Consider the following 25,424-nt stretch of genomic DNA (forward strand, 5'->3'; position numbering starts at 1 on the left):
CTTCCTCTAAATGAAAGCAGAAGCGGCAAAGTGATTCAAGACTCATACACCAAAGCAAACACACATGCAATGCAGTTGTATAGTGACTGAGAGAGGACAAAGGCTGGTATTGAGATGACTAGTTCCAGGTGGGTCTAGAGAAAGTAAATAGAAGAAAAAAAATAGAAATAGAAGAAACTGGTTCAGCTGGTAGAACAGCATGAAACGTATTTTTCTGTGGACCTGTTTGCTAACACACTGAGGTGATGTGGTAAATATTTAATCAAATCAAACCGAGGATTTTCAACCTTCTCAAGCTACAAATCGGAGGCACAGGAGCGAGTTTGCAAGGTAAGTCACCTTGAACATGTTGTGTTTCTGTCCTACAAGCCACATGAGCGTGATATCCTTTGATGTCCCATAATGCTTGCTTTCATTTCGTAGAAACACCTGTTAGACGTCAGTTCACAGCATGAAAGCTATTGTAAGTTAGCAAGATGTGTTTGAAATTAATAAACAGGAAACATTAAGGAAATGCTTAGCAAACTTCTACTGAAATGCCAAGAAATGTAGAGGCAGTAAGTGTTCATATATATATACAGTAGTCAACATTTAAAGTGGAAAAAATTTTTAATCAAAGTTGTCCTAAGACAAGAACGGGTATTGTTCAAAATTCATGTATAAATTTGATGAAAGGTTTTGATCCACTTCAAATGTTGACTACTGTGTGTGTGTGTGTATATATATATATGTGTGTGTGTTTGCTCTTAGCAGTCTGAACAAGTTTTTATCTGCACAAAAACTCAGATTAAAGGCAATTTATGAAAATTTCACATGCAAAATAAAATATTTGCCTATGTTGCATTTATGGAGAAACTGTCTGTTGAAAGACTTGAGTTTCCGGAGTTACAGGAAGAACTAGTAAAGTAAAAAAAAAAAAAAATGACTGATGCAACGTATTTATTAAAACATAAAAATATATATATAAAAAAGCTTCAAAACTGAGTTTTACTTGTACCACAAGATTCTTTTTATTTCCTATGGTGAGAACAGCTCAAATTCAACAACTTCCTCTTAAAGGGATAGTTCACCCAAAAAATCAAATGCTGTAATTATTTATTCACCCTCAAGTTGTTCTAAATCTGTATGAATTTCTTTCTTGTGCTGAACACAAAAGAAGATATTTTGAAGAACGTTGGTAACCGGACAGTTTCAGGTCCCCATTTATATCTATAGTATTTCTTTTTTTAAATTCCGTATACTATTGAAGTCAATGGGGACCAGAAACTGTTTGGTTACCCACATTCTTCATAATATCTTTCTTTATGTTCAGCAGGAAAAAGAACCTCATGCAGGTTTAGGACAACTTGAGGGTGAGTAATGACAGATTTTTATTTTTGGGTGAAGTATCCCTTTAAGAACACATTTTAGCGTTGATGTACTGGAAGCTCACTGGATAATTTACTTTATGTTGCATGATGCCATTAACATTTTTCAACAATGTTCTTGCTTGCTAGCATATTATCCATATATGAAGGTTGTTACTTTACAGTATCCAAAACTATGGAAAAGAAGAAATAAACATACAGTGACTTTCGTACTTATATTGCCCTCTAGAGGTTGGGGCAACATTGGTTCTGTGTTTTTATTGTTTAGTGAATTGGTCTAAAAAAAGTATAGTCAGTCCCTCTTCTAGACCTGAAAGGTAAGATGTTATTGTAAAATGATCAACTGCCTTGGGGTGTGTTTCCCAAAAGCATCATTGGCCAACTATGATAGCAATTTCCATTGAACTCTATTGGTTACTTACGATGGAACTTGCGACCATAGTTGGCTTTGGGAAACGCACCCCAGGTCATTTTATGACTTGTGTCAAAAGAAAACGAGACTGGGGTGTAATGTAAGAATTATTTCCTGTTATAAGCAGGATCTTTACACAGAGCGCCAAATTTGACCTGTTTTGTCAATGCCGGGCTGAACAACAGCCCTCCTGCAGAAAGGAGAAAGTAACGTTAGGCCTATCATTAAATAATAGCCTGCTTTAAGGTAAGGGTGTGTACCGCACACGTGTCGATGCTTGTCTGTGTAGCTGCTAACGTTACCGCTGCACTCCACAATACATTTAAAGCACTTCTCAAATTCCAATGCAGTTTATGTCATGGTTTATAGTTCGTGCGGAGTAAAATATGTATGTGCATTTACATGCACTTTAAAAGCTCAATATCAGTCTAACTAAAGCAATTATTTACTCGGACCTAAATCGTACCAGTCTGTACTAGTCTGTTTTGTAAACAGGCCTAGAAATTGCACTGGTAGGCTATTAATAGCCTAATATTCTAGTAACTCACCTTCGTCCAGCATGGTGTTCTGCGCATGTTCAGAAAGCAGGATTCAGTTTGAGGATGATCCTCACAAAACTTTTCCTGCAAGCTTTTTTCCAATGTAAATTTAAAAAATTCTTTTTAATAATTCACATTTGTTGTATACAGTGCAATGTGCAACAGAAGAAACTGTGAGGAAAAATAAATGTTACATTTGTTTAGAGCTACAAGTGGCTGCGATACCAATGAACCGGACCACATGGAGATGCCATCAGACCACTAACTTATACCAGCCTTGACCAGACTGCAAATAGATAGTATAGTGATCCGTTCAAGAATTATTAAACACACCAAAACACAAATGAAAAACATTCTGAATGTGTCGAAACTGTCATCAGTGAACAGTTCCTCTGTCAGAGTGAGTGTTCGTGTCTATGCTTCAGTGTTTGATATGTAGGCCTACATAAACACCACTTACGCTCGCAAGCTCATATACGCTTCTTCAGCGAATATCCATTATAAAACATTCATCAGAGATGCGACCATACTGAAAAGTGCTCGTGCAAGTAGCAAGTACACGATGCATTGATAATAACGGACTCACGTGTGCCTAATGTACGACAACTGTATGTCACTTTAATCATTCTTTACCTTGATTACTATCGTCATCCGTCGAAACTTTACAAGTGACACTCACTGATTTGCTTATTATCCAAAAAAAACCTACAGACGACGTCGACGAGTCCGGACTCCGGACTGGAGACTAACCCCCAATTTCCACCAACTGCGGAACGGCTGCGGATCCGCTCCGGAACGGCGGCGGAGTCAATAGGTTTCCATTCAAGTCAATGTGTGTATTTTCACTGACTGCGGAACGGCTGCGTTCCGACTCCGTCCCAGCTCCGGCGACCGCAGCCCTCCAGAGCAGATACGCAAAGTTTCTATTTTTGCCGGATGCCGGAGAGCGCCGCAGGAAGTCGATAAACAAAGATAACAGAACAGAACACAGAAACTAAATAAAACATCCGGTAATTTCCAAAATAAAAATATAGTTTTCCCTTTTCCAACAAGAACGTCTCTGGTTACTCACGTAACCGTAGTTCCCTGAGAGGAGGGAACGAGACATTACGTCTGGGGAAATCCATTTTCCTCGAATCATGAAGTCTGATAGAATAACTCTTTTGCTTGCAAATAGCCAATGGCGGTCCCGCCATCACCTGATTGGCTGACACTGCTCAATATAGGTGACGGCGGGCGCCAAAAACCTCAGAATCTTAGCTGAACGAGAGTAAGGAGACTAAGAGTCCCTCCCACACGGCAGGTTACGTAATGTCTCGTTCCCTCCTCTCAGGGAACTACGGTTACGTGAGTAACCAGAGACGTTCCCTTATCGAGTCGGTCTCTCGACATTACGTATGGGGAACAATAAAACCCCCGCCGCGTGGGAGAAACCCCGCCCAGCTCTCAGGAACAGACACCGGACCTGGTTGAAACATCTATTGGCACAGAGCCAACTCGGCATCTGCACCAACGAAGGCCCCTCCCATCAAGCTAAGCACGCTGAACTGAATGGAGGGAGATTGCAGCAAGTGATTGGTGCTTAGGAAAATACTGCCGGCTATGAATGCGGACATAACAAAGGGCACAATATAGTGAACATGATAGCTATGCTAATAATAACTCGCACTGTCTGACGACTAGTCGAACCGTGGCTAGAGCGCGCCATCGGGGCAGTCTAGCCTAGTCCAACGACAGCTCAGCTTTCTCTCCCTGCACTGACAGAATGAAGGGAATGAAGTGCGAATGAAGGGATATTCAAGTTATAGAATCTCGCGAAGGTATTACGAGACGACCAACCTGCCGCGAAACAAATGTCTTGAATAGACATGCCTTTCGCCCACGCCCATGATGACGCCAAACTCCTAGTGGAGTGGGCGTGCACCCCTATAGGGAAACGGCTTCCCGTGAAGCATAAGCCAGCCAGTGCACAGCCTCCACTATCCAGTGAGATAGCCTCCGTTTCGACAGCGCAGAGCTGCTCTGAAGTTCGAAACTGGCTAGTTCTGTTCACATAAGCACGCAGTGAACGCATGGGGCACAAGCGTACTTCTGAGACTCTGAAACACTGACCTCATCCGGGCAAAATGCTGGAATTGCAACCACCTGGGCTCTGATGAATATACGCAGTAGATAATAGCCCCATAATAGCATAGCACCTCAGTAAACAACAAACACATAGCCGTAGCTACAACTGTGAGTAGACGAGTTAGCACAGAATAGCCAGTTGTACTGAAGGAAACGGGGCAACATAACAGCATAGCACATGTACGTAACAGCATCGGTCGCTGTAGCGCATCCATGCATGTACATAACGCAGCATAAGTCGCCGTAGCGACAGAACTGCGTAGAGACAGAAACTGAGATGTACAGTTCGATCAGGATGGCTAGCTGCACGGAAACGGGGCAGCATTACAACATAACACATGGTAAATTGCACATCCGTGTACGTACATACATTCAGAAACTGTGAGTATGCACAGTAGATTAAGATAGCTAGTTTTGCACTGAAAGAAACAGAGCAACAAAATAGCAACACGCGTCCTTATACGTACATAAGTGCAGTGTAGTCGCTGTAGCGACAAACTGAATATGCAGTTAGATAGGATAGCTGGTTGTTGCACTGAATGATAGAGGGCAACATAACAGCATAACACATCAGTTTGCACATTTTAAACATCTGTGTGTATAATGCAGCTCAAGTTGCTGAAGCGACCGAAACTGAATGAATATGCGTACACAATGGTCCATTACATTGAAGGGAGCATAACGCTTCAATATCTACACAGATGCAATGCAAGTCGCCGTAGCGACGACTGAGACTATGCACAAGCATAGTTACATTTTTGTGTACAAAAAACACAGTGTCAGAGGCATAGCGACATCGACTGTAAATACGTAGTTAATCGGAATAGCCGGCTGCACTGAGGATACAGGGCAACATATAACGGCATAAATCATAGACACATATCAATGTACATAACACAGCGTCTGTGGCATCGCGCAACAACTGTGACTACACAGTAAAAGAGTAGCCAGTTGCACTGAAGGATACAGGGCAATATATAGTGGCGTAATAGTTACACATATCAGTGCGTTGTGTGTACACAGCGTCAGTTGCATCGTACAACAATTGTGAATATGTAGTGATCAGAATAGCCATTTGCACTGAAGGATAGGGCAAAATATGACCGCATAGATCATAACACATATCAGTGTGTAGTGTGCACAAACACAGCGTTAGTTGCATTGCACGACAACTATGAATACGCACTGCGTAGTAATCAGGATAGCCATTTGCACTGAATGACACAGGGCAATATATAATGGCATAAAACATTACACATAACAGAGTGCGGTGTGTACAGCGTCAGTTGCATCGCACGACAACTGTGAATACGTACTGCGTAGTAATCAGAATAGCCATTCCACTGAAGGACACAGGGCAATATACAACGGCAAATTCATATAGTGTGCAGTGTGTACATAAACACAGTGTCAGTTGCATCGCGCAACAACTGTGAATACGTACTGCGTAGTAACCAGAATAGCCATTGCACTGAAGGATACAGGGCAATATATGGCATAAATCATTACACACAACAGTGTGGTGTGTACGTAACACAGCGTCAGTTGCATCGCGCAACAACTGTGAATACTTACGGTGTAATAACCAGAATAGCCATTGCACTGAAGGATACAGGGCAATATATGGCATAAATCATTACACACAACAGTGTGTAGTGAGTACGTAACGCAGCGTCAGTTACATCGCGCAACAACTGTGAATACTTACGGTGTAGTAATCAGAATAGCCATTGCACTGAAGGACACAGGGCAATATATAATGGCATAAATCCTTACACATAACAGTGTGGTGTGTACGTAACACAGCGTCAGTTGCATCGCGCAACAACTGTGAACACGTACTTGCAGTAATCAGAATAGCCATTGCACTGAAGGACACAGGGCAATATATAATGGCATAAATCCTTACAACAGTGTGGTGTGTACGTAACACAGCGTCAGTTGCATCGCGCAACAACCGTGAATACACACTGTGTAGTAATCAGAATCGCCATACAGGGCAATGAATGCTGCGGCGGGGGCTGGGCGCCAGCCACCGGGAAAGCATTGACTGCTATATGAAATGGTATAGCTCGTCCGCGGCATCATGCACGGGGACATAGATAGCCATCTCCTCGGGTTTCCCCGAGCTTCCGCTCTGCGATGCGTCTCCCGTCTATGAGGCGGGTAATAATGTTGGGGAGAGAAGCTCTTTGCTGAGACATGTAATGTACCTTGTTATTGAAACAGAACACAGCGGTTTCAGAAACACATTCTCGTCGAACTCTGGGCGGGAACACGCCCTCTTCGCACGGGTCCGACGAACACGTCCCGCGCTCTTTCCTCCCTGACACGCACATCAGGAGCGCTGTTTTTTTTTTTTTTTTAGCGACTTCCTGAACTGCCTCTCGCTTCAGCTTTACGGCCCGCGCCGAGGCCACCTTTCCGACGGCAGCTCCTTGGGCGCTGTCCACTCCAGCACCATATCTGCCACCGCCTCAGTGAGAATGGCCATAAGCTCCGCATCCAAAGAGGCGAGGGCGCCTTCAGACGGAGACTCGGACCATTGGCGTCGTCATCGTCGTAACCGAACGAGATAATTCCCGTGCTTCCTCAAGAGGGCGGTAAATGGCCTCAAGAGTAACTCACGGGCTCTGCCACGTGAGGATGGCGTGGACCTTGGGCCGACGTCAGCGCCTCAACAGAACCCGCGAATGGAGATCTCTGCCGTCTCCCGGTCCGCGGCTCGAAGGCGGCAGACTGGGGAGAGGCAGGAGACACAAGGTCGTCGCTACGTGTAACGGCCAGCCTTGCACGAAGGATCTGATGGGAAGCTCCTCACAGGCGGGACATCCCGATCCCTCGAGTGCCGCCTCTGCGTGGTCCCGACCCAGGCACAGCACACAAGTTGTGTGCGTCCGGGGATCCGATGGGTCCACCACACGGGCGACAAAGAGACATAATATAATCCACCGGAACGCGAGAGGGGAATTAAAACTCCTTAATATACTCCGCTCTGAATGCGTACATCAACGGTGAAAACAGACTCGAGTGAAGAAAAAAGATTCTGAGGTTTTTGGCGCCCGCCGTCACCTATATTGAGCAGTGTCAGCCAATCAGGTGATGGCGGGACCGCCATTGGCTATTTGCAAGCAAAAGAGTTATTAGGCTTGTTTGAGATGCGCCTTGCCTCGCCTGAAATGTAGTCGAGAGTAGGCGGCTGCAGTGAGAGGATGAGTGAAAAAAGCGCAGGCAAGCCGGACAGATCGCTCTTCTCGCAGTGGATCTGACACCTGTGAGATCAAAGATGGATATCGCGGGATTCACACTCGTGCACGGTGTTGCTAATAAACTGGATGTATTTTAAGTTTTGTTGCTTGAATATGGAAATAAATATAATGAACAAGACACCCAAAGTACTTATTTAATTCCATTTTAAATAGGCCTATATGTTTATGAATCATTTTTTTTCTTTACAGATATGTGTTTTTATTTTTTTTTAAATTACATCACATAGATCGCACTGTCAGAGAGTTTGGGGATATCCACATACATAAAACATGATATCAGAGTTTTAAAATCAAACATTTTAAAAGAGAACAATACATCACGGTTGTTTAAACCAATGAGCATTAAGCTGTGCCGTCAGCAAGTCGTTTCCCATCATGCTTTTGATCAGCGCAGTCGGTGGAGAGCAACTGCGCGCGACTGCAGAATCCGACACGTGCGCCTTGCGGTCGCGAGAGTTTTTTGACACACGTCAGCATGACATCAGAGCAAGGCGGACCGCACTCGGACACATTTCTAACCGGCATGCATCTCGCGCTGATCACCGGTGATCGGTTCTGCGCAGATTTTGCTCATCTCAAACAAGCCTATTCTATCAGACTTCATGATTCGAGGAAAATGGATTTCCCCATACGTAATGTCGAGAGACCGACTCGATAAGGGAACAATAGTTAACTTTATTTACACAGCCTACTACTTTCCCAATACATTCAAAAAGGAACCCAAATAAACATTTAGCATTTTATAAGTTGATTATATTTAATTATAAATATAGTATTAGAATCACAATAATCTCCACAAAAAAGGGAGATCAGCAGGTCAGCACATAGTTGTTTCCCCTGTACTCCTCTGGATGGAAACAAACTGTTGCTGGTTTTGTAGTTCTGTTTATAGAAACTAAATCCTGTTATATCGCGCGATCAAACGTAAATTCGCGAGATATCGTGTGTCCTCGTGACTTCAGCTGTCAGTCATGGCCGCAGCCGTTCCGCAACAAATCCGTATCTGGTAGGTATGAAGGACGGCGGAGCACGGATCCGACACGCAGCGGAGCCAATCCGCAGCCGTTCTGCAGTTGGTGGAAATCCGGGGTGAGAGCCGAGCAGTGGCTCGTTAGATTTAAGGACGCTGATTGGTTAAATTTTATGTCATATCGTGAACATGTTCACAGCATTGGCTAAACTACTACACCGATTTCTCTATCAAAGACTGGTTGAACTTGAGGAATGCAGACAGATGGAAAATCATATTTTGCACAGATGAATTTCATAAATGAATCATATAAGATGATACAAATATCAATGTAGCCTATAGCCTATAATTTATAATAATAATTATTATTTATTATGATTTTGCGTGTGTAAAAATGTTGTTGTTTTTTTACAGTCTGTGGCTCAGTTAGGGCGGCGCCCTCTATTGACCAGCCGGCTGTCATAAAATACAAGTGATAACAAATCCAACTGTCCAAAACATGACCATAAAAGCAGTCTATAATGCGTGTGCCCTGTTTTACTTCCAATCTCACACGAATACTTTAGCAATAATTACCTTGGATGAACAATCCTTTTAACTTCTAAAAGTTCAAACTAATCCTGAAAAGCATTGCCGCCTGCAAGGTACTTCTAAATGAACATGTTATTCCAGTAGGCCTAAGTGTCTTTTTAGGGTCAGAGTGTGTTTTAGGTGTATGAGACATGCGGGAACATTTGTTTGCTAAGTCTTCTTTAAACGAGAATTGCATTCCTCAGAGCTACCGTATTCTTGAGTAAACATTACCTTTCATAAGATGATTTGAATGTTGGGTCAGCCTGATCTGAGGTCAGATCTTATCATTAGTTAATTTTTATGTTGATAAAGAGACAAACAACTGGACAAAAGGTATAGAAGTGTTTTTTGATCAATGTTGACCAGCTAACAAAAATATCTTCTAAGAATGTTTTGCTATTCATTTATGAAAACGTTATTTCTGAATGTTCTCTGAAACCATTTGTAACAAGTAACATTTAAAAAACGTTAGACGAACGTCCAACTAAAATGTTTCAGAAATACGTTCCATGAACATATGAGTAGCGTTTTTGTGCTAACGTTTTGAGAAAGTTATTAAAGTCCAGATAACTTTTAACAAACATTCTATTAACGTTACTGGAAGAATGTTTGTTCATAATTTTTAAGAGATCCTTGCCAAAGTTCTGAGAACGTTCCCTGTTAGCTGGGGCAGAGCTGTAGGATAAAAACAGCTGTGTAGTGTGAAAAGTTCAGATGTCATCTACTGTCCCACCACATTCTTTACATGATGAATGGCCTTTCGTTTTGAATAATGAGAGAGGGAGAATGAGTGGATGATTGATTGATGTTTGAAGAAGGAATCAAGGAAGATGATATGATCCCTTTCTCAGCAATCAGCACAACCCCTGTATATTCAGTTCTGAGCCATAAAGGACAGAAAACCAGGATTCTCTGACACCTTCATTTGTCCAAGCATCATTATTAGGTCAAAAGAGATTTGACAAAGTTCTATTATAAAAGGGGATCTTGGACAAAAAGGTGCATAGAGGAACATTTCTGAACTACACTGAAATTATGGCACCCAACAACAGTGATGTCTGAATCTGAAATAAGATAAATCTAAAGTCCAAATCTACACTAGGTTTGAACAACCACCACATAGAAAAGTCCTGAAGTGCATCCTCAAAATATTCCCACATAACTGCTGAGACGGAGTCATTGGGGCAACAGGAAGACCTACTGCTGACCTGAGGTCATCCTGTGGGGAATACAGTAAGCTATAAACAGACCCGGAGTATACTAACGGCCACGTCTTACACGAAAACATGGCAATAAATGTATGGGAGAGGATGGGGATTCTTTCTGGGAATAAACACGAGCTTTAAAACGACAGAACTTTATACAAAGCAAATGAACTATTTATGAATTAGTCAATTAAATTAACAATATTATTGCAGTGACAATGTTTCAGGCAGTTTTGTAACTATATTTATTAACAATATTGATGATAATGATAAATTATACACCACTGTTCAAAAGTTTAGATTTATTTGAACAAAAATACAGTAAAAACGGTAATATTGTGAAATATTATTTTGCTTTAATATATTTTAAAATGTAATTTATTCCTGTCATCATTTCTCCAGTATTCAGTGTCACATGATCCTTCAGAAATCAGTCTAATATGCTGAAATGTGAAATATTTTCTTTATTCAGGATTCTTTAATGAAAGTTCAAATAAACAGCATTAGTTTGAAATAGAAAATCAAAATCAGGTTGAGGTCAGAAACCAACATCAGTCGGGTTCTGATGTCAACCCGACTTTATTTTCCAAAATGCAACCCCTGCAGCCAAAACCATCCCCTGACTGACGTTACTACTTTCTACTCAAAGACCTTGACAGAATTGTAGTGGAGTAAAAAAGTACGATATTTGTCTTTCAAATGTAGTAAAGTTAAAGTAAAAAGTTTCCAGAAAAAATAATACTCGGTCGGCTACAGATCTCAAAAAGTGTATGTAAGTACAGTACTAAATGTACGTTGTTACTGTTCACCTCTGATTGAATGCATAAGTAAAAAGTAATTATTTTAAATGTAAACTTACATTTATTGCCTGAATAAATGTACAATTATTTTCACTGACAATTAACAATTGAACAGTTTTTTACTGATGTATTTCCCCCAATATAGGTTTTTACTGATTTTTTCTGTTACATTACATTGGTGTACAAACCATTTATATAAAACTATTCTTATGCAGATAGATTGTTTTACCAGTGCAAGTGGCTTCATAGCATGCATGTAGAAAGTCCTATAAAGCCACTGCACACCACAAGTCTGATACTTCCTGTGGTAACGTGGTCTCGAAGTGTGAAAGTGTTGCAGTGTAAGCAAAAGCAGTTACAACTTTCATGTCATTTAATTTTGTTAAGCTTTCTCCTCTACAACTGGTGCATGTTCATGATGTATTTGTGGTGAGCTTTTCATAAAATAGGAATATGGCGTATCTTTTGTCGTCGCGATGGAGCAGGTATGAGGTTAAGCATGTCTGTGATCTCTGCACACCTGCATTAGGGTGTGTTTTAAAGAGTTGCCAAGTTAATATTTACTGAAGGACCCAAAGGACTATGACCTTAGTCCTTGGGAAAATACAATGGAAGTTTCTCACATTTAAGGAACAACGACATTAACATAAGGCACGGTTCTCTATGAAATATTTTTAGCCAAATTGCAACAAATTTTCTTGCTTTATATTAACTGAGATAATAGATAGCTATTGCACTGTGGTAATGAGAAGGAACTTGATGATTAAGTGTGTACATGTTTTTTTTTTTTAGGTGACACAATGACATCATCCAGGAGCTGGATGTTCTCCTCTGTGCGTTCTAAGAGTAAGTAGAGTTTATTTTTATTTTAATAAATCATAATATTCTTCATTTTTTTTTATTAACATGTATGATATGAGCAGTATAAGGTGCTCCAAATATTCTCGCATTACAAGGTCAAGAAAAGATTCCTGATCTTTTCATTTGTTCCTTTGACTGCTATAGCTAGACTGGATGAAGGGGAAAATCCTTTCAGGAGAAGATTATTTTCTTCTTTCAGAGCCGATCGACGTGAACGTGAGTCGCTCAGTTTACACACCTTTCTTTACCTAGCCAAATGTTCTTTGCCTTTGTAAATAGACTGCAAGGCTAAACGAGAAGCGTACAGATGAATTAACACACTTTTAGACACTAGCACAAAGTTCAGCGGTCTGTCTTGGCCTACAGAAAGGTCTGAAGAAGAAGCTGGTGTCGAAATAGATAAGAGACGAAGCTTCTCAGATGGAGGACTTGAGACCAACAAAGGTAAAACTTTCACCTTTTGAAGTTTGACTTTCATGCCAATGCATTTGTTTCATCTTGTCAGCTTGGGGTAAAAAGGGATGTCTACTTTTGATATGTTGCAATAAATCTCTTTTCAGATGTTCATTAAGGCTCCTAATAAGCACTTGTGGTCAATATAGCCTAGTACATAAAATTAGTCTATAACTCCTAATGAGGGGATGGAAAAACATGCCTTAAGAATGTTCTTGTGGATTACTATACCAAAGTATCAATCTAAATGAAGCCATCAGATAAGACAACCAAGTAGCATTAACTTAGTTAGCAACCTTTATTTAACCAAAGACTCACTGAAAGGAAAATCTGTTTTACAAGATACACATGGGAAAGAAGGCAGCAAATGTCTTTTGAATGATGACCGCTGTGTCATTATGTCACACCAATGTCGCCCAAAAGTACCTGCAGTTAAATGTTAAAATAATCCTCCACATAAAATATATTGATATTTCATAAGGACAAAGAAAATAATAAAATAATGTTGAATGTAGGCTATAGTCGGCCATGTTTAAGCCACATAGCCATATGTTTCATAAGCAACGTCTGAGAAGAAACACTGCACACTTTAAAGAACTGTATAATGAACCTATTGAGCAGAGAAAAGAAGCAACTCCCACTAAAGTTCGAACTCTTGATTGAATCGTCAGTGATTCCGATCTGCCCTTGACTTCAGTTCACTGAATCGGTTCGTTCAAACAGTTCAGTTCAATGAATCAGTTAAAATGATTCACTCTTTAGTTTGAGTGTTCTGTAGCTTTTACACATACATCCCCGTCTGGAATTCTTTTTTTCCCCTGGTATTTGTTTAAATTAAGCTACTTATCACTATGTTTTCGATTACGTAAAATTAGGCTTGTTTGTACATCTCTCTAACAGTAGATTGATTCACGAACGCTTGCGAATAGGTTCGAATGAACATCCGTTTTAAAACGGAACAATTGATTCGCAATTCAGGAATCAACAGCAAGCATACATGCAGGCTGCGTGCCGCTCACTCACTCAGTAGTAGCTAACGTTACCGTGTGCTTGCACCGTCCGTGGGAAAGACTGCCGTGAGACCACGACATAAATATTTACGCAAAGAGATTCGAAAATGAACGAAATTAATGTCAAAAGAAGAGGAACGAAGGCAAACTTGCGTAAACACCGGAGTAAGTTCAATCACAATATGCTTTAGTGATTCTGTATAATGAAAATTGTAAGAATTTGTTTAAATTATGTTCTTTTAATCCACATAATGGACCGATAGAAGTTTGCCACCTTTTTCTATAGCCTATTTTATCCTATTGTTTTCTCTTGCTGTAATCTATCTAACTTATCTATGGCTGTACAATGTTGTGTTAGAAGCAAAACGTGATAGTTTTGTCAGTTAGGTTTATCGGGTGCTATTGACTAGTTGAATAGTTGCTGTCACAGTATTGAATCAGGTATATTGATGTTTTACTGTTAATGTGGAAAGCTTCTTAGATGACAACAAAGCAAGTTTAGCAAGACTGTGTTTTTTTGGTGATATCTGGTGAAGAACTTCTAAAAAGAGTAATGTGGGAAAGAATAAATTACATTTGTTGAAATTACAATTTACACTGCAGCTGTGAAAACTAACATATTTGGCTAAAAAAGTGAATAAGCAAATTATTTGTTAGTTATCAGTGCATTTCTGGGAACATATCTGAGCTTTCCCGAATAATTGTGTGTTTGAAATTGATTAATTGTTGTGTTTTGAACTGTCGTTTCTCAGGTGTCTTTCATCCAGGTGAAGATCAACAAGACATGGGAGCCATGAAGAGGTTTAGTACCCTATTTACGTCTTTCCGTGGGAAAGTCAACAAAGACAGTGAGGAAATGTTATTTAAGTATTGCTTTATAATCTTTACAAACACATATCTTGCTACTTTAGCTCCTTCTATTTTTATAAATTTAGTTGTATCTTACTCTATGTATGTTTTAAGTGCCAAAAAGCAGTTTTAATGAATGCACAACAAACGTTGTTATCTTTAGCTGTGGTCATTGGCTTTATATTGCATATAAAAGTAGTTAACCTTGTCAAAACATTTCACCATGACTCATTCTCCGGTCTCGTAGTGTAAGTAGGGCAAAATGCCTAAAAGAAAGTCTTTCGAACTGGTTTTGACTTGATTTGCTTGCAATGTGTTGTTCATTTGAAATTAATTTATGAAGTCACGAGGAAGTTCACAAAGTCAGTCAGTGCACACAATTTACATCTGTTCCTTAGTGCACTTCTTGTCTTTTCAGTTACGAGCTGCAGTTATTGTTCTGTTGTGTATAGAAAGGCACATTGGGGGTTTCTATGGTGAGGCAAGTCAAGCTGGAACAAGACTTTCTGACTTAGTGGACTTCTAAGGTATTCCTGTCAGCTTTGTTTGCTCTCTGTTGGGGGAGGCTGCCAAAAAGCAGGCTCAAAAGGAAATGTTGAGGAAATTCACAGAAGAGCTCCTTCTTTCTCATCTCTTAATTTGTTTGGTTCGGCGTTTCAAGTGCTGTTTCTGAAGAGCCGCATTTTTTAGATCATTCAGAAATCGTACGCTTATAAACAGTTGGTTTTTGTAGTGTTTTCTCTGCAATGACATGAAAACAGCCTCAGTAAATACATCACCGAAGCTAACGTACGTTTGTTTTTCCAGGAACTAGTAAGGAACCAGATCTACCTGCTAGCACAGGGCTCTCTCCCGTGGAAGAAAAGGCAAAGGAGCAGCGCTACGCTAGCGGGCAATTCTTCTTTGAATATCTGGTGGTTGTTCGGCCTAAGAAGACTACAGATGGGATATATGAGCCACAGATCATCTATCAGTTCCCTAAGGTGACACAGACAAACCGAGTGCTCTGCATGCAGACACATGTATATAATGCCTGAAAGAAGAATTTACACTTCAGCTGTGAGAACTAACCCCTCTGGCTAAGAATGTGAATAAGCAATCGTGATTAGTTATCAGTGCATTTCAGAGCTTTCTTACTCTTCAGTACTTTCACAGCATTGTAGTAGCAACTATTTCCATTCAATAACAATTCGATACAATTTTTATGTTTGCATTACATTTATTGTTTTATTAAATATTTAAATCAAAAGTGACATACAAATGAGGAATGTTACAACGGATCACGATCCACATTCCCAGCTAACAGGGAATGTTCCCAGAACTTTGGTTAACTTTGGTTCTGGCAAGGTTTTCGCAAAGTTATGATCAAACATTTTTCCAGTAACATTAATAGAACGTTCCTTCAAAGTTATGTGGTCATTAATAATGTTCTCAAAATGTTAGCACAGAAAATTATTTATACATCGTTTCGGTTGGACTGTTGTCTAATGTTTTTTAAATGTTTCTGAATGTTCAAACATGTTTAAAATTATAAAAATTTAATATTCCTTTATCGTTCGCATAACCAGAAAAACATTAACGGGACATTTTAAATGTTTTCAGAAATAACATTTCATAACCTATTGGGAATGTTAGCAAACTATTCTTAGAACATATACGGTACGTGTTAGCTGGGTTATTAGGGGCCGTTCACATGTGTTTTTGCTTTCCACCGCGCTGCTTTTCCATTGATTTTATTCCGGACCCTGGCTTGGTTCCATCCGGTCCACGGGACACAATTGCGGCATTTTACAGATTCTACAGGTTAAAATGAGCAGTGCGTCAAAACAACGGAGCGGTACACACCACAAGCACTATTATTTAATATGGGTCTAGTTCTTATGAAGGTAAAAAATATATAGTGAAAAATTATAGTGTAAAACCCAGCACAATATAAGCAGGTAAAATTGTATTATAGGATTTTTAATATCTATTTTTATTATATATATTTATATATATATATACACACACACACTTCATTATTTAATATAGGGCTAGCTCTTAAAAAAAAAAAACTATTATAGTGAAGACACTGCCATTAGACATTACAATAAATACTCTTTTTTTTTTTTGATTAAATGACAACTTCAGGGCAGAAATCTGTGAAAATAATATGTTTAAATAGCTCATTCATTGTCATTCTGATATGAATTAGATCTATATGAATTAATGATAAAGAGATGATCATGAAGACGTGGGAAATCCTTGCATTTTCTGTCCCTGATGCATATTAATTTAGTGTTTTTCACTTTGTAATGAGCACAGAAAGATGGAATGGTGCGATTTCAGAGGGAGGAGGAGGAGAAGACGTTAAAGGCGCTCACACTCTTTTGCTTTCCAGAGGGTGTTAACTGGGCACCCCTAACAGAATATCCCAGGTACTGTGACCACACACATTATTTCTCCCAGCATGCCCTGTGGAAGCAGAAACTGCATCTTTCATTTTCTCTCTTTTTCTCTATTTCACAGTGAAACATTCTCTTTCGTGCTTACAGATGTTGATGGGTCGAGGAAGAATGGATACTGTAGGAGGCTGCTGGTAAATGTTGACTGGTCTTATTTATAATAATTTCTCTTATTCTTGCTCATACTTACGGTTAATGATTTGAACAAATCCCTAACCCTGTTCATCCTGTGTAACCCTGTAAGTGCTAAACCTGCATAACAACCGCTAACAACCACCCACATCACTCTAGCAACATAGCAACAGGGAAAGCACCATTTTTCTTGTTTTGTAATGCATGAGAAGACGTAGAAATAAGGTCAAGAAATATATGCATATGCAATTTAAGTGTGTGCTCACTTCTCTTGTTGTTGGTGTTTTCTTGTTTAGCCTTGTGGGAAGGGTGCTCGCCTGCCTGAGGCCTACTGTATCATCAGTAATTTAGCCTGCTTTGGACTCTTTTCCAAGGTAAAACAGTATAATTTAATGCACAGTCAATGTAAATGTCTTTGTACTTCATTGTTTTGATCTGTATTTTAGAAATTAGCCATTTGTTCTGACTACGTACTAATTCAGAGTCTGAAAATGGGTTGTCTAACGTGTTGAGCTGTCCATTGAGCTTAACGCTTCAGTTGATGGAGAATGTTTTGTTTGTTTAAGTTGAACTTTGTGCAGGTACTTTTTTTTCGGGGTGAATGCTCTCTCATGACTGGAAATGAGTGTTTGTTCAGGACAAACATCAAAGACAAGCTAATATGATCTTAAAGAAATGGACATTCCAAATTTGGGTGTTTGTAAAGTAGTTGTTGCTTATACTTCAGAAATATATGGTGTTATTTATATATTTTATCAAAATATATTGTGAAATATTATTACAATTGAATGGTTTTCTATGTCAATATATTTTTAAAATGTAATTAATCCCTGTGATGGCAAAGCTGAATTTTCAGCATCATTACTCCAGTCTTCAGTGTCACATGATCCTTCAGAAATCATTCATGATGATTTTTGTGCTCAATAAATGTAAAAATATATTTTTTCTTATTATTATCAGTTAAAAACCGTTGCGCTGCGTAATGTTTTTGAGAAATAGAAATATTTAGTAACATTCTAAACGTCTTTACTGTCACTTTTAATTAGTTTAATGTATTTAAAAAAAAAAAAAAAATTCTATGAAAACTGATTTCTCTCAGTGAAAAGATATTTTTTGGCTTTTTCTTGAATCCTGCATTCCCTGCATTGTTTAATCTGTCTGCTTATTTTTTTTTAGATTTTTGATGAGGTGGAGCAACGCAGAAAGATCTCCATGGCGATGATTTACCCATTTATGCAGAGCCTGAGGGAGGCGCCTTTTCCTGCCCCTGGACACACTGTTAAAATCAAAAGCTTTATTCCAGAAAGAGGCACAGAGGTAAGAACTAGAGATAAAACTACAATTTGTCTGAATGGCTACTCAGGCTGCATGTTTCTTATGGGATGTTCTTGCATAGAAAAATAGCTGGATAGAGAGGGATCCTTGCGTATATTCATCCCTTTTATTTTTTTATTCTAATAAAATACAAAAACATTTTTTGGTTTTGGTTAAAGGCTTGAAATAAGGTCTGTGGTGAACACAAGCTCAAGATATTTTCATGGTTTATTCTACGATATAAAATACATCAGTAATACCCCCTTATGTTTTTTAAAGCTTTTATGTGTCTTGAAAAGGGCAGTTGCTAACAAGAGTCTAAATGGGACTACAGAGGCTGTCAGGGACATTAAACGTCATCAGCCGAACAGGAAAACTCATTCACTTTTACAGCCTTGTTGTTACGCGTTTATAATCGTGCTCTTGCAAACTGTTATAACTCGAACATTTTCAGGGAAAATGTTTTCGGTAAATAGTAAATGGACTGCATTTATATAGACCCAATGGCCAAGTCATGTGACCGTGGTGTAGTTAGTTTATAGACACTTTCACAGACCCAATGGCCACCAAAGCGCTTTACATATTGCCTCACATTCACCCATTCATACTCTCATTCATACACCGACGGCGGTGTCAGCCATGCAAGGCGCCATCCAGCTCGTCGGGAGCAGCTGGGGTTAGGTGTCTTGCTCATGGACACTTCGACACTTGGTCAGGTGGAACCGGGGATTGAACCACCAAACTTCCGGTTTGTAGACAACCTACATGAACCACTGAGCCACTGTCGCCCCCATTTTTAAACTAAAGCCCCTTTCACACAGCGCTTTGAACCCGGCAAATTGCCAGAGTGCCTTCTGTGTGAACGCAAACACGACCCGGGATTGATGCCGGGATCGATGCCGGGTTGGGGACCTAGTAACATTGCCGTGTTCAGACCCGGAACGCGCGCTGTGTGAACAAAAGTCAGAACCAATGCCGTATAAGGGGTGTGTCGTAGTGAGGATTCTCGAGCCTTTGCAATGACGTAACGTTAGTTATCGTGCGACTCAGTTACTCTAGAAGAAAGTTTGTGTTCGTCATCGATACAAGAATGAACGAAAAAATGTCTGCAAACTGGACTGAAGTAGAGACCCGTCACATCCAACGTCACGCGTCTTTCCGGAACATACACGGGTTGTGTGTGAACACGCTCTCTGATTCCGGCAAATCACTGGCAGTGTGAATGAAGCAAAATCAAACGAAACCGGGTCAAATCCCGGGTCACTTTATCTGTGTATTTTCCGGAATCTCTTTGTGAAAGGGGCTTAAGACTGAAAGAGTCGGTGGAAGCTTAGTGATGGCCGTGATGAAGTCATGTGACCGTGGTGTAGTTAGTAAGTTTATAGCCTACGTTTAACTTTCGACTTCTTCCGATTGTATTTATGCTTTAAAAATTAATTTGTGAAGATTATCACAATGAATAAAATGTGCAAAAATCAGAAGCTTTTGTTAGTGACAGACCTTATTTTCTTGCAGTATCCCAAAAGCCAATGGAAAAATCCTATTGGTTTTTTGTCAAGGAAACCAGGGTGATGTTAACTTCAGCGTTGGCCAACAAAATTATGTAATCACTGCAGCACTCTATTGTACACAAACACCATTTTTTGCCACAATTTTAGTCCTGAAATCATTGACTGAACAATGACTCACACAACCAATATGTTTATTTGCAAGAAATTACATATCGAGGCGAAGTTGGGCAAACCAGCAGCAGCTGCTACACTTTCCATTTCCACAGTATTTACAGCAGTTGGGTCAACAGCAAAGACTGAAAAACTGGTATTTGCCAATCATTTCCAACCAAAAAGGAAGTGGAAATTAAATGAGGGTGTAAAATCGTGCGAGATAATAAAAGTTGGTTTTCCATGTTTTTTCCCAGTAATTATAAACCATTGAGCGTTAATTACAGTACATTAAAAGAGGGGTAAAGTAATACATCTCTAATTCCAAACAAGCAGAGAAGCAGGCAGAGACATGCTATCCACAAACACACACCTCATCTGCTCTGTCAAAGCTGTAGGAAATTAAAGTAAGTGAGGTAATAGTTCAGGGGAAAGGGTCAAAGATGAGCTGTTTCATGCAGGTATGCCCTCATGCCTTGTACAAACTTGACTTGGTTCTGCTTGAATCTTTCCTCCAGCACATTTTCTATGTAACATTCCTATGTAACATTTTCTATGTAACATTGGTATAACACATTTATTTGTGATATATTATTCTGTCGTTCTATCTCTGTCGCTCTGTCTATCTATCTATCTCTCTGTCATTCCGTCCATCCATCCATCGGCAAGAAACTAACTTGAAAAAATTCAGGGTACTCATAATTTGTAAAGGTAGTAATTAAATAACACATCAGACACACATTACTAGACTATGGTTTATTTAAAATTTTGTATTTAGCGCAGCACAAAAACAGTTTGGCTTAAAACATAAAACGTGAACAGTTTACACTATATACAACTAAACTAACCCAATTTATATTACTGTATTGAAAACGGTGACAAAAACATCGTTTAGCAATGATTCGAATGAATCAGTAGATCATTTTGTACCAGTTCATTGGGGTAAACCATCAGAACAAAATAGCTGAAGACGAATTCTTTTTGCCTCAAGTCACAAATACAATGTCACAAAAAATGCTTAATTTAGTAGCATCAATACTTTTACTTATCCCTCAACACTGTTTTTATAATAAAAAACAAAAACTTTAACAAAGTATTGAAGCACACACATTATTCACTTTGCAACATTAATACTTTATAAAGAAAGAATATAACTGCACACTCACGTTTATTTTTGAAAAATACACTTTTAAGTAAGTGCAGTTATATTCTCTCTTTATAATAAAACATCTACCTATAATGAAGTATAAATATATCTCTCTATAGATCATCAGTTTGACTCGTCCGACAGACTCCTGGCTGGAGCATGTAGATTTCAGCGCATTGTTCAGATGCCTGTCAGATGAGGCGGTGCTCAAGGTCTTTGCTGCTGCTGTACTTGAGCGGAGGATCATCTTCATCGCCGAGGAGCTTGGGTACAAAAACAAACATACATGCACACACAAGGTTCAGGTATCGCTTTGATTTATATGTATAACATTGATCAAACCCATACCATGTGTCTGCAGTACATTGTCTCAGGTCATCCATGCAGTTGCTGTTCTCCTGCATCCATTCATCTGGCAGCACACGCTCATTTCCATCGTTCCCGAGATCCTAATTGACGTCATCATGGCACCCACACCATATCTGCTGGGTGTCCAGAAACGCTTCGCAGATCAGGTCACTGACCAGACTGAGGTGAGTGACCAGACTCCTGACACTGGTACAACATTACAAGCGATTTACATTTCAAACCCTGCAAGCTGACATCTGAATTCATCTACTCACCCAGCTGCTTGTTGTTGACTTATCAGAAGGCAGGAAGGAGACATTTATCAAGTGTGTAAGTTCATGTGTACATCTTAGAGGACATCTTTTATTTTGTTGCCATGAAAAGTGACTGATGAATATAGTGTGGGTGACTGTGTTTGAAATGTTTCTCCAAACAGATGGGAGATGAGGACACAATATTACCTCACAAACTCAAAGAGGAAATCAAGCAGGCCCTCAGTGCCAAAAATGAGAAATCAAGTAAGCAACTTTTCTGTATCCTACTTTATATTTAGTGGAGTTTGCTTGGGGAAGCTTTTTTTTCTCTCTCAATGTTTATATGTCACCATGAAGTCAAAATCGACAATTCTTATTTTTGTAGAATGTTGCATTATTTATTATAAATGATTTATCTGTGCACATCTTTATTATTGTTATTATTCATTCATGTGCCTTCATTATCTTTAATCAAAATAACTTCCCCTCCCTCTTACTGGTGCAAGGACGGGTGAACCTGTCACTCACATGACATCAAAGCAATAGCAAACCATTTAATGATCCAATCAATTCCCAATGGACAAAAATCAAGTCCCACCCTACATTTTTTTTCTTGTTCGAGAAGCTGTTTCACTCTGATGTACATCACAATAGGGAAGAAAAGACTCGCAACGTTCGTATCATGTCGACTTTGTCAGCTAAGTATTTGGATGAACCCCTAATAAGACATTGACCATGAGCTCGGATGAAAATGTTTGCTGCATACACACTATCTAGTGGACCGTTCGAGTGCTCAATCACTCGTACATGCGATGGGAAGACTGGATCATTTTACTAACTTGATTTTTGAATCTCACTCAACCAAATAAAGTAATTCCGTTCATTTATGTTATATTTTCAATATAAAATTTCTCCGAACATGTCCAAATACGCAATCTTTGATCTTATTTCAAGTTAGGAAATCATTATAAGATAAATTATGAAGACATGTGTGATTAGTTCAAACCCCAACGGTGCGTCTGGAATTGCGTACTGTCTGAGTAGGTATTTGAATTTGAAGTAGTAGGTCATCCGATGACTTTTCGCCTACTGTTTTTCGAATACTATTGCTGCATCCGAAATCGCATACTTCCCTACTATATAGTAGGCAAAAAACAGTATGTGACAAGAGCAGTATGTCCGAATTCACAGTACTCATAAAAGAGTAGGCAAAAAGTACCCGGATGACCTACTACTTCCAGCGAGATCTGAAGTGTGCATACAGTGGACACTTAACTATTCCATGAGGCCACGGGAGAGGATTTATGAATGGCAGTTAAGCGACGCAACTGAAGCTGGGAGGTCACATGATAATGACAACATGGCGGGTTATAGTATGTCCAGATTTAATTCATACTACACACAATCATACTATATAGAACATACTTTTTTAGCGGATGTGAAGTAATTACTTATTCAAAATAAGTACCTACTCAAGAGAGTTTGCGATTTTGGACAAAGCCTTTGTATTAGGATATAATGCTCAGTTGCCGTACTGTTTTTTGCATACTATATAGAAGGGAAGTCTTCTTCGTTCGCTTGTCATGTGACAGACACAATAAACAAATCAGCGTGGATGGTGGCGCGTAAAATTGACCCACATCGTTTGTGCTATAGACATGAATTATCAAATCTTACCAAATACATTACGGTCTAAAGAGTGTTGCCAGATCTCGCTAGGAAATCCAGCACCCAAGTCTAACAAATAAGCTGAAAATAAGTTACTTACCACATCAAACAAGCCTAAGTTATCCCAAATAAGCCTAAAAACGCAATCCACAACCTGCAATATTTACAAGTGATTTTGTTATGACAAAAATTAGACAATGTTACAAGCGAAAAACAAAACATTATTTAACATTATTATTATTTTATAAACTAATGCTCCATGTATTTGTGTCATTCATCACTTCAGGTCTTGAGGAGTTGAACCGAGTGGTCCCAGAAGCTTTCCTGCCTTTCTTTATCAAGACTGTGGGCCACTTCGCTAAATACATCGTGCGGAATGGCAAAGACAAGCAGGGCGAGTTCCAGCGAACAAATTTCTGTAAAGCTATAGAATCCAAGGGCACGCGGCGGTTTGTAAAGAAGTTCGTACAGACGCAGATGTTTGACCTCTTCGTTCAGGAAATGGAACAGAGGCCCGTCTCTCAGGACGGCACAGGTGAGACCCCTTTGGTTTACTGTTATTAGCAGTGATCAGTAAATTAGTAGTTTGACATGCATGACATGTTATTGATAGTTCTTTTGTAATTATTATACTTTTAATGACCTATTCATTACGAGGCCGCATGGAATATTTGTCACACTGCACGATTCTGGATCAGGATTCTGATTCTGCTAACATCACTATTTCAAACAGAGATCATGATTCTCCCACGATTCTGAACAGACAACTAAACAAAATATAATGTCATTTACTAGAGGTCCTGACATTTTTGCTGCATTCTATTTAAAATGTTTAATTAATCTGAATGAATTATTAATTAAAACGGGTTGAATGAATGATTCAATGACTCTCCGTAAATACGTCACTTTTTTCAATACTGGAAGAATCAGCCTTTTTGAACGAATCTGTTGAATGAATGATCCAGTGACAGATCATTTTTTTAACAGTCACTTGTCACAGAAATAACGATACTGTGTGGTTGAAAAGACTGAGAAGCAGCCGTTTCATACCAAAACACGGGTCATACCTATACATTCTCTGGGTCAGCGGCAGCGCAAACACAGATTTGAATGTTCTGGTGTCATTTTGTCAAATGTTTAATAATAGACACAGCAGAATCGTTGTCATTTTAAGAATGAGATCATGTGGGTGTTTGAATCGAGATCTTTTAATGATTAATCGTGCAGCTCTAACTGCGAGACTGTGGAGGCAATAAGGTGAAAATGGGGATTTTGCTTGAGAAGAGGATGGTTCAAATATAAAATGATCTTGAATAGTAATAAAATATTTAATAATAAAACTATTAACTTAATAGTTATTTTTCCTTTTCTTCCAGGATTTTTTGACAAAAAGATTGCTGAATACCAGAAAAAGATGAGAGAGAAAGTCAAGAAACACTAGTGGAAGCACTCACCAAAGTACCAGCTTGTAAATCTTGTGTGAAATACATCAGTTTGTAGTAAAATAATTTTAAGGAATGTAGATAGAATTAAATGTCCGATTATGTTTTATTTATGTTCTCATGTGTACGTTTTGTCAGACCTTTACTGCTGTTTGTCATTTGTGTTGGGGTCTTGTCGGGTCTCGGGGGGGTAATTATTTTGTGATAAGCTGCTGTATTTATGTATGTAAGGCTTGTTTTAGCTAGAAACGTTTTGATTAGAAGGTTTAATGTTACAGAAACTGAGCCAGTGGAAACATGCTGAATTGAAAAACATGCATTTTGAATGGAAACCACAGATTCAGTCTATGAAATTAAATTGAACATTTCATCTCCATAGATCATCACAAATTACTGTAAAAGCACTGAAAGATGTCCAAATTTGCAATGTGTTTATTCTAAAAATTAAAAGGAAAAAACATTTACTTTAAAGTGATTATTTCGCATTATTAACATTTGTGATGTAACTATGCTGATAAAACTTGTCAAATATTTATACATGGAAAAAGTCTCCCTTGATATTTTCAAAATATTACATAA

General features: G+C 39.1%; 1 protein-coding gene across 3 annotated transcripts; it reads left to right on the forward strand.

Annotated features, from left to right (window-relative positions):
- Positions 1–22: 22 nt before the first annotated feature.
- dennd2da (DENN/MADD domain containing 2Da) lies at positions 23–24,954 on the forward strand. 3 transcript variants are annotated; one of them, XM_056259690.1, is made up of 17 exons: positions 23–330; positions 1,316–1,352; positions 12,055–12,108; positions 12,268–12,339; positions 12,490–12,567; positions 14,339–14,434; positions 15,243–15,418; positions 16,740–16,852; positions 16,944–17,013; positions 17,308–17,385; positions 18,188–18,328; positions 21,253–21,401; positions 21,495–21,666; positions 21,761–21,811; positions 21,918–21,999; positions 23,690–23,938; positions 24,780–24,954. In XM_056259690.1, the coding sequence occupies exons 3-17, from the start codon at positions 12,063–12,065 to the stop codon at positions 24,842–24,844; spliced, it is 1,638 nt and encodes a 545-aa protein (XP_056115665.1). In that variant the 5' UTR covers positions 23–330; positions 1,316–1,352; positions 12,055–12,062; the 3' UTR covers positions 24,845–24,954. The 3 variants fall into 3 exon arrangements, with proteins under 3 accessions (XP_056115665.1, XP_056115664.1, XP_056115666.1); XM_056259689.1 differs by lacking the exon at positions 1,316–1,352; XM_056259691.1 differs by lacking the exons at positions 23–330; positions 1,316–1,352; positions 12,055–12,108; positions 12,268–12,339; positions 12,490–12,567 and adding an exon at positions 13,609–13,751.
- Positions 24,955–25,424: the final 470 nt, after the last annotated feature.

The sequence above is a fragment of the Rhinichthys klamathensis genome, unplaced genomic scaffold (genome assembly GCF_029890125.1).
Source record: "Rhinichthys klamathensis goyatoka isolate OS25496 unplaced genomic scaffold, OSU_Roscu_1.1 h1tg000169l_1, whole genome shotgun sequence".
NCBI lineage: Eukaryota > Metazoa > Chordata > Actinopteri > Cypriniformes > Leuciscidae > Rhinichthys > Rhinichthys klamathensis.

Excerpts from the sequence above, each read along its gene's own strand:
- dennd2da (XM_056259690.1), top strand. The coding sequence starts at position 12,063 with ATGACATCATCCAGGAGCTGGATGTTCTCCTCTGTGCGTTCTAAGA. Across the intron at positions 15,419-16,739 it reads TCATCTATCAGTTCCCTAAG|AAAGATGGAATGGTGCGATT; the intron begins GTGACACAGACA and ends TAATGAGCACAG. Across the intron at positions 16,853-16,943 it reads CCCCTAACAGAATATCCCAG|TGAAACATTCTCTTTCGTGC; the intron begins GTACTGTGACCA and ends TCTATTTCACAG.